The following is a 10,264-nucleotide window of genomic DNA, read 5'->3' on the forward strand; positions in this document are numbered from 1 at the left end:
TGACTCTCCGTCTCATCTCTGGTCTGCCGCTCGCTCTGTCTCTTGCCTACGCAATTCTAATCCAGGAGGTTGGGTTCTACCCCCGCCCCTCTTGAGCCGCCACAAAAACGGCCGGACCGTTCAGGGTGTTCTCCCCTTCAAGCGTTATGACGCACAGAGCCCGTTGCTTGCGACCGAGGGTGGCCTGCGTCGACTCGGTATTGTGCCTCGCCTTAGTGTCGAGCCAATGCACGTCTTAATCTTGCCGCAGAGACAATGCGTTACGTGGAACACCGCAACTCCCCCCCCCCCCCCCCCCCGCTTTATCCTCCTTTTATTTTGCACCAAAGGCATTCACAAAAGGTCAGCGTACCACATCATATTTTTTTTTATTATTATTTGTAAAATGCCATGCAACTGCACGAACAGCCGCGCATCATCACTGGCCAAGAGACCAGTTCCCCTACAACACTGCCACATTACACAACTGCCACGATAAAAAAAAACTGCTCACAATTTGGCCACAATATTAACACAGCAAAGCTTTACGTCAGTTAAATATGTGTGTGTGCGTGCGTGCACGTTCTGTGAGTGAATAAAAACATAAGAAAATACTGTACTGTAGAATGGCATTGTTCTGCCTTGTAAAGAGGAAATGGAGACATTGACAAATCTGCGTTGATTTTGTTGCAGAGCCAAGTCGGGCCAAGAGAGAAATGAGATGCTTTATTTATTTATTAAGAAACGCATTTATTTAAGCAACACGTTCTCTAGATGAGACAGAAACAATGTCATTTACTGTATAAATATACAACATATTTACACATGCTACGATTTGCATTGAACATGAAGAATTCTTTTTTTTCTGAGCAGCACAAACCCATCGACATGTTGATTACCACCAACTGGAATAAATGGCGTAAATGCTTTAATTTGGGGCACCTTTGTAAGGCTATGCTTGCACCTGTTTGGTTATGTAAGCGACCTTGACATTGTAGGCCAGCGGCAATAATAGACCATGATTTATATTCACGTGGCACCAAATGCCAGAGCATGTCGAGGCACTACAGATACATCTTTTGAACTCTTAGAGAATCGACAAAAATAGGTTTCAATTTGTTGCAGTTGGCATTTCCATTCAACATTCAGACCCTGACGACTCTCGTGTAGCATTTAAAGGCTGCCTGTCACCTTTTGTAGCGGGGTGGGGGGGGGGGGGGGCACGGCACTTGACTGCGAGTTGCGTACAACAAGCACCCGTGGCTAATTTAGCACAACCTGGTGTGATGTGATTCTGACCCGTGTCCATCAGTATGACTCGTCACTTCCATTTGTTCAGGAAGGGTAAACTTCGGAGCTTGCGGGTCTTCTCGGCCCGTTTTTCTACATCAACCGAATTGTCAGGGCTCACTTTGATAGTCGAGCACCTACTGTATTAATGCCGGCGCGGCGCACGAGGGAGGAGGGGGCAACGCCACGCCCGGCCGGAGGAAGTCTCCCCAGTGGGGAAGTTTACACACCACACTGTGTACTCATTTGAGGCTGAGTCGACCTAGGGGAGGCCCATGACCGGTTCAGATAATCGTCACTGGCGTTGGCCGCGAGTGGGAATCAAACTGTGGTCGCCGGGTTCGTAGCGCAGCGCGCTAAACGCTACGCTAGCGCTCCCCATGAAATCGGATGAGTATTTTCACATGCATCTGCCGGATCTTTGAACTTGAGGTAGTCGGCGTGTAACGATTTGCCTCCTCGGTGATTTTGGGTTACGATTCAATGCAAGCATTTCTTTTTTTGCCCAAGTCTTTTTTGCCATGTGGTTTCCATTTTTATTTTTTTAAACGTGTTTGCACAGTCGTTCATTAGTTCTATTGGCCTAAATGCAACATTACCATAAAATTAGAATATAATTTGCATGAGATGCAATTTCCTAATTTCATGCATTTAACGAGGGCCTAAGAATATATTTGAAACCATTAATCACTGAATTTATTGCACGCCTAAAATTACATTGTTTTACACTGCAGAAGTACGCGTTTACCAATATCTGCCTCGTGAAGAAGAAGTTATTGTAAATATTTTCAAAATAAAAATGCAGCCTTGCAAATGTAACTTTAAACCACGTGTTTGTTTATGTCCAAGCTGCCAAGCACGTAGTGTACATGTACATTCATACACACAGACAGGCGCGTGTGATTACAGGCACATCCACATTGGACAGTCAAAACATTTTGGGGACAAGATAATGTATTAATAATAGCCTCGGCTGCAAAATAAAGTGTTGGACTCTCTTATTTCCACACACTGTGATTTGTGCAGTAAACATCATGCACTGCTGCCACATTACATCCATAACACTTGAATGGGATCACAAAGGTGGAACGCGCAGCAACAAGTACTTCAACAAAAATAATAACCGAAACATTATCCATAAACCGGCACGTATATTTTAATTCCCAACTTTATAAACAAAATTGACCGGCGGTCGCAAGATGTCCCCCCAACGTATCGCTCCGCTGTCTCAGTGGCTAATGTCGGCCGTGACAAGTCACTTCAATAACATTCCGACCAAACGCGCTCGCATGCTATCACGTCGGTAGTTTTTTTTTTAAGAGCTGAGCAGCGAATAATTTCAGGGGCTGTGCAATTTTCGGAACCGTTGGGAAAAGGTCAGAGCAGCGTTAGCAGCTGCCTCATGGAGCGATTTAAGCGAGTATAAAATGGCCCCCGAAACCTGTTGCAGATGACAAGACAAGGATTTGATACAATTGTTGGTCTGCCCAATTTATGAAGTGCTCACATCTATAAAGCTCAGTGGTTGTGTAATTATTGCGGGGATAGAACTCGTGCCGAACTCTTTCAAATCGCTTCACGCAGCCACTGGACGCACATTTCTGCCAGCCGCGACCTTTATTATTATTATTGAAACATGAACTACAAAATGCTCGAAATTTCACACGTTCTTTTCGGCAAGATAAAATTATTCCTTAAAGTTGTACAAGATGTATAATGTTCTAGATATGTGAAAAAATATTAATGATATTAATTTACAGCCCTTTGTCAATCCACTGCTGGGTGAAAATCTCCCTACACCGTATAAGTCATGGAGTTTTTTTTACCATACTTCACCATTCTGGTTAGTGTGGGCTTGCGAAGGAGGGCACCCCAAGAACTGATCAGACAACACTCACCGCTGATATTGTCCAAAGGCAGAAATACAACTCAGGCCGCTGGGCTATTAGCACAATGTGCTAAACCACTGCACCCGCCCCCATTCCCCCTTCCCCACCTCCACCGATATGCGTATATATAATGACTTACTAATGAATTGTATTTTTTTTATTGTGGGTCATAAATAGCCTCATGTGCAAAACATCTGTTATTTTGCAAAACATGTCATTCGCACAATGCTGCTCGTATTATATAAATGGCCTATGGGCTATATTCATACTTACATACATTACATTAGGAGACTGCTTCAGACGCTGCGGTGCTTTTCTGATCAGAAACAAAGATCAAACACCACGTCGTTAAAGTGCATCGTGATATATTTTGGAGAAGAAGAAAACGACATCCCCCCCCCCCCCCACCGCGAGTACCGTACGGCAGTCGGTGTGGCTACGCATTATATCGCATTAATACCACAGCCCGTCATATCTTGGGGAAATTCCTTCATATCTGCGCAGGACCTGCTCCGCCGCAGGAATGGTAATTGAAAGCAAGCAGCCAGTGACCAAGCCACAATTAGATTTGGCCACATATTGAGTCCGCGCACGCGTGAATGTAGAGCATGTAAAATGTATGTTTGATAACCACTTGTGGGCGGCTGTGGTATAACTTCATGCGCATCCATTATGCTCGAATGATGTGACCCGAATCGCAATGTTGCAGTTTCAGCTCCGATACGGACGCGCAAAAAGACGAAGATCCCCCGTTTAACCTTAACAGGCTGTTTCGACAAGTGCTGTTCACGAGCACGTGTGAAGGCCGTAACGGTACACGAGGGGGTGGGTGGCCAGCACCACGCCCGACCGCCTTTGTCTTCCCATTGGCAATGTTTTTACGCACCGTGCCAACGTACTCATTTGAGGCTGAGTCGACTGAGGGGAGGCCCAGGACTGGTTCAGATAATTACCACCGGTGTTGGCCGTGAGTGGAAATCGAACTGAGGTCGCCAGGTTCGTAGCGCAGCGTGTTAACCGCTGCACAACCACTCCCCACAAGCACGCACGCACGGACACGCCACTCTGCTCCTTGAAAGGTGGAGAATTTTCACCTGCAGTGTAGCGGGTTACCACTAAATTCCAGGAAAAGATACACAGGTATGCCGAATACGTTTTTGTTATGCCAAAACCTGTATATACAGTACAATCTCCGGGATAGCCGAAACAGCTACATTATAATGTAGACATACACATTAAACGTTATCACACGTTTTCCGATAATCTATCGCCACGATCGTGTGCTGTAAACGCTTGGAAATCGACCGTAAGACACAATAAATTACATTTCGTGGTCCAAGGTGAAGGCGCGGTGCTCTGCGTATGGCCCCTCTTCAAAGTCCATCGTCATCCAGCGTTACACTGAACGCCAGCTACACGCAGTACACCGCAGGGACATTGAACCTCGACCTCCACAGCTCCGTGTGACGGTCGGCCAGCCGTCCGGCCGGGCCCACTTTTGTCGGACCGAACGGTGCCGTGCACTCCAGACCACCCTCAGTAAATCGTGTTCCCGACCGATGCCACGGCCGGCAGTGGCTCGGCGCGTTCCGTGCAGGACCGGTAGGTCCCGGTCAGGTACGTGGTGGTGGAGCAGGCCGACACGGCCACGTCCCGGCAACCCACGTACACACCCGGGCGCGTGTGAGTGCGCGCGAGCTGCGACTGAGTCCTACTCCCCAGATGCAGCTGCTGCTGCTGCTGGACATGATTACGGTTGGGGTGGAGGTGCTGCGGGTGGAGGTTGCGGCGTGACGTGCACGCCACTCCAACGTTGCGCTGCTGCTGCTGCTGCTTGGACTGCCGCCGCCCCTTCTCGTCCCCGTCCATGGGCTGAAGCTGGATGACGGCCTGCAGGTCGTCGACTTCGGGCTCGGGCCGGCAGGTGCCCGAGAAGGGTCGCAGGTGGCAGGTGTGCGTGGTGGCGGTGGGCGGCGAGGAAGGGGGGCGCCAGAAGACCTGGCGGAGCGCCTGGCGGTAGTCGCGCCGCAGCAGGCAGTAGAGCAGCGGGTTGAGGCAGCTGTTGGCGTGCGCCAGGCACACGGTGACGGGGAACACGTACACGTGCGCCGTGTAGAAGGCGTCTCCGAAGGGCACGGCGCCAAGCTTGACGAAGATGCCCCAGAGGGTGATGGCGTGGTTGGGCAGCCAGCACACGAAGAAGGACAGCACCACGACGGTGACGGAGCGCGTGACGCGCGACCGCCGGCCGGTCCGCTGGGCCCCCGCGGGGTTTTTGTGCCGCAGAAACCGCAGCAGCTGCAGGTAGCACGCCGAGATGATGACCAGGGGCAGCAGGAAGCCGAGCAGGATCTTCTGCACGTGGTATACGCCCAGCCAGAACTGGCCCTCGGGGAAGCGCAGCAGGCAGAGCGGCACGCCCGACACCGTGGGTGCCGTGGAGAACACGGCGGTGGGCACGCTGGCCGCGGAGGCCGCCAGCCACACGACGAGGCTGATCCAGCGCGGGGAGCAGCCGGTGGGGCGCGGCCGCGAGTGCACCGCCGAGGCGATGGCCCAGTAGCGCACGACGCTCATGGCCGTGAGGAAGGAGACGCTGGCGTACATGTTGAGCACGGTGAGCGAGGAGACGAGGCGGCAGAGCACGTCGCCGAAGGGCCAGTTGAAGTCGAGCGCCGTCTCGACGGCCCAGAAGGGCAGCACGAGCACAAACTGAAAGTCGGTGATGGCCAGGTTGACGACGAAGTAGTTGATTGTGGACTTCTTGCGCGCCTGTTTGTTGCGCATCACGTAGAAGACGAGCAGGTTGCCCACGAGCCCCACGGCGCACACGACGGAGTAGACCAGCGAGATGATGATGCGCAGAGCCGGCGACCCATCGACGGGCACCTCGGACTCGAACTCGTCGCTGCAGTTGTCGGGCGGGCGGTATCCGAGCGACGCGTTGCTGCCGTTGGCGCCGTCGAGGGTCGCCGAGGGAAGCTCCCGGCACAGCGAGATGAGTAGGGACCTTGGCAGCGGGGGTTCGGTGACCGCGCTCATCTCGGGCCCTGAGGTCACGCTCATTCTCTCCACCTCGCTGCGCCGGTGCTTTAATTGGAGCACGCGGAGCAGCTTTCATGCAATCAGGTACGAAAATATCCCCCCACGCGACTGGCAAGAGACAACCCTGGCAGCGGCCGCCTGTGGAACAACACGAGAGGGAATGGTTGAGCAACAGAGACATATCATGCGGGCCCTGAGAGTATCCCCGAATATTTTTTTTTCTTTTGCTTTGTGCGATATTGTTTTTGGAGCGTGAGATTTGTTCTGGAACGTCCTTCGGAGTATATGACGAATGTTTTTGCCTGGCGGAATAAAAAACAGACCATGATCTGAACGAGATGTGACATTCCCCATGCGAGCTCTGTGTTCATCCAACATCTGCTTAATCTTCTGTGCCATGCTGGGGTTTTTTTGTTCTTGTTATATTACACATGCACAGTAGACAGCTACATTTGAATGTAATATTTTAATCGCTTTCTTAAATCTCCGAAAGCTTATTGCAGTCTGTAGCGGATTTTAACCATATTAATAACAACTTTACATCACAATAGTAAGAACTTGGAGTTTAATTGCTTATGAAGAGCTTTAATTCCAGCTCCCCCACATTAAAGTTGACAATTTGTTCCGAAACAAATTCTGAGACATGTTGCCACCTTGTAATATTTAGCAGCACTGAAATTGCAATTTAGAGGTGGCCGGTTCAGTTCAATCCCCCAGCGTGGGGCCACGGTGGCTAGGAGATGTTAATCGCCTCGCCTGATATGGAGGAGGTCGTGGGTTCGATCCTGACCATGACGCCTGTACATTTGGAGTTTGCGTGTCTCTCTTCCCATGGTCGTGTGGAATTTTTTTCTCCGGGTCCTCCGGATTTCCCCTCCACATTCAGACGCATGCGTTTAGAGTATTTGGCTGCCCTACATTTTTACATGATAAGCCACTTTATTGGGCTATCAATTGTGGCCGGGTCGCTTCTGAAAAAGAGCTATATCATTCAGTCGGCCTTACCTGGTAAAATAAAAAATAGCTTAGTTTGTCGTTTATTTGAAACGATAGTTAAATTTCCTAGAATTCCCCCGGGACTCTGTGTATTCGTGAGTGTAAATGGGTGCACAGCAATGGTACGGTCGCTTGTGGTGGGGTAAAGCGTGAGTATTCCCACGTTTTCTAGAAATTATAGCTAGCATGGAAGAGTAGGCCAAATACCCTCGAGAGCTCCCTCTCGTGGAGGCCCCTCCGCCAGCAGTAGCTTGAGCGAGCAATTACAGGGTCGCTCTTTTACCTATAATCGTGTGAATCCATCGGCAGCTGTGCATCAAATGCTTCACAAATCTTTGCCGTCTTTCGCAGCAAAATAGACTTCTCGTTCACGGCCAGATATTTCCCTTATTTTGATCTACATTCAGCATTTTCGATGCATTTTCAATGCTGAATGTAGATCAAATTAAAATGATTCAGAATGTATGTTTGTTGAACTTATTTTGTACCGTACATAGAGGTTGCACCTCCAATTAACACGGTTGGCTACGTACGGTGCGAAAGAAGTTCAAAATGCAACATACATACATAATCGGAGATGCGGGGGGAAGGACCACAAACTAAACACAAAAAGTAGTTCTAAAGAAATTTGCTTTCAATCTAAATTTCAAAGTGCATAGCTCCAGTGGTTTCCTAATATCGGAAGGAAGTGCGTTCCGGACGCTCGCAGAAGCGCATCTGAAGCGCGCGATGCGGTGACTGTATTTGTTCGATGGTTAGCCAAAAGCCGCTGCTGTGAGGATGACCGAACACACAATGTGTAAATCAATAATCTACGTAGATTATCTACGTGAGTTTACCGAAAGAGCCAAAGAGTATGAATTCCTGCAGTCACGAAAGCTTTAAACCAAGATCCAATGTTCTCCCATTAAAAACCAACACGCACAAAATATTTTTTTTTTATGGAAATGTTTTTTCCTCGACGTGAAAAACCACAATTTTATGGATTATGTCAGACATCTCAAATGTCTACACTTGGTGAGATGTAACAAAGGGTTCGCGAAAAAAATATTATGCGAGTGTGGAGCAAAATACCACGGGTTTTTTTTTTTCACATACGTACTGTATATCGCAGCTTTATCAGCAAAGAAACCCAAACAGTGCGTGGGTAAAAACAAGCTGTCTTCATTCGTACATTCTCAGCAGTGGCTAAGAAAGAGGTGAATTTGGACATTTCTTCAGCTAACCATGAATGGCTAAATTATTGCTTGCCAAAGCATTCAGAGGGCCTTTACCCTCAGATGTTATTTTTTCAAAGTATTGCCCTTTTTTGCTGATTTTATCTGCTTGTCAACGTTGACCAAATCACCTGGAATACGTTCAATCTCGTCAGATCTGAGTAGCTAAGCAGCGTTGAGCGTGGATCAGCGCTTGGAATGGGTGACCAACATATCCCAAAGGCAGGGGTTATATAGGTGTCATGAGCAGCAGAGGGCAGTTTTTTCTGCCCTGTCCCCGCCTACATCACCTCGCACTGACCAGCGTGGTGAAGTATGATGATATTATGCTAACAGCCCACAATGTGTGGGGATGCATTCATCCAGCAGTGGACTGACGTAAAACAAAAACAGGCTGGACGTGTACACATTTTGTTATCATTTAAATTCGGGTAGTGTTTTATCCTTGCTCCGTTTGTATCTATATGAGCATCTGGCTTGCCCCAATTAAATTACGCAAGCACATAAGCTGTGCCATTTGAACCACGTATATCGCAGAAATATATAAAATAATTTCACGCGATTAAAAATATCGTTCTGCTCACGGGTTAATTTTTTTGTTGAGTCTGTAAATATATATACCATACGTGTGTCAGCACGCAATATACGTTTAGTAAATCAAATCCGATGTATGTGAAAAATGACTCAAAAATAAGATCCGTCATTCAAAAATGGGTACACTATTTCACGATTAACTCACTCGCAGAAATAGCTATTTAACAAAACATCTACTCCTTGAGATATGACTGTCTGCAAAGAAAAACAATAACATCAATTTTATAGTGTGACAGGTAAAGCACATAATTATATAGATCGGCCAAAAACTTGTCTTATAATGGTTACACCAAAAACACCACTCACCTCGTGTCGGTGATCGATGCGGTGGTTACCCTTCAGATCAACCCGTCGCTGGTACGGGCAGCAAAGGGCTTTTCACAAACACTTCCTTGAGGGAAAAAAAGAAACCGATAACACCCCGAGGCTTAGCAACCAGAACAATTAGGCACGCGAATACCATGGATTTGAGCAGCGGAGGGATCTGCTTTTGCAGTAATTGGTAAACGCAACTGAAAAATGCATGCCTCGCCACTCAAACATTCGCAACAATTCCGATTTCTTCGCAATATTCTAAAGGACGTCGGGGTCTGTAAATTCGGACGCGCAGTTTTCCCAACAACAGCGCCGGAAGGCAGGCGGGCGGGCTTCGTGTAATTATTCAGCTCCCGTGGCGACTCCGTCGCGCGTCCATCCCTCGTTGCCTCGTGTCGCTCGGAAGGCGAAGAGAGAAAGGGGGAAGGGGCTCGGGGAGCCGATCGCTCGCTCGTCGCCTCGGTTGCTGTGGAGCTGCGCTTCGCGCTTCGCGTGCCTTTATAGGCGGCGGTCCGCGCGCCTCTGACGCCACCGCCGCCCTCGGTGTGTCCGAGCTGAAGTTCCCAAACGCGCTGCGCTGCTGCACCAGAGTACTCGCGCGTTCTCTTCATTTATTCAGAACGGCCAGTCACGCCGATTTCTGCCGTCTTCGTGCAGATTATAATTGGGGGTGGGTTTTTTTTTTTCTTCCGACCACACTTTTGAAAATTACGTAAAACGCAGTTGGTGATTTTTTTTTATTCCATGAAACTTTAATCCTGCAGTTTTTCTGATTCAAGTTACTTGATTAAAGGCAAGTTTTATCGATGTTTTATTCCCCCCCTTGTCTGTTGCCATCAAGCTCATCCAGCGTGGGTGAAGTATGTTTTTATTTTATTTTCGACGGCCCACAAGGTGTGTGGAATTTCTTATCAAGCAGTGGATTGACAGAAACGCTGT

At 48.6% G+C, this 10,264-nt stretch overlaps 1 protein-coding gene across 1 annotated transcript; it reads right to left on the reverse strand.

Moving 5' to 3' along the window:
* Nucleotides 1-343: 343 nt before the first annotated feature.
* Nucleotides 344-10,264, reverse strand: LOC116940048 (relaxin-3 receptor 1-like). The gene is made up of 2 exons (XM_032949309.2): nt 9,317-10,264; nt 344-6,341 (listed from the first exon to the last, which is right to left on the reverse strand). The coding sequence occupies exon 2, from the start codon at nt 6,222-6,224 to the stop codon at nt 4,695-4,697; it is 1,530 nt and encodes a 509-aa protein (XP_032805200.2). The 5' UTR covers nt 6,225-6,341; nt 9,317-10,264; the 3' UTR covers nt 344-4,694.

The sequence above is a fragment of the Petromyzon marinus genome, chromosome 1 (genome assembly GCF_048934315.1).
Source record: "Petromyzon marinus isolate PM22_M1 ecotype Great Lakes invasive population chromosome 1, UKy_Petmar_22M1.pri1.0, whole genome shotgun sequence".
Lineage (NCBI taxonomy): Eukaryota > Metazoa > Chordata > Hyperoartia > Petromyzontiformes > Petromyzontidae > Petromyzon > Petromyzon marinus.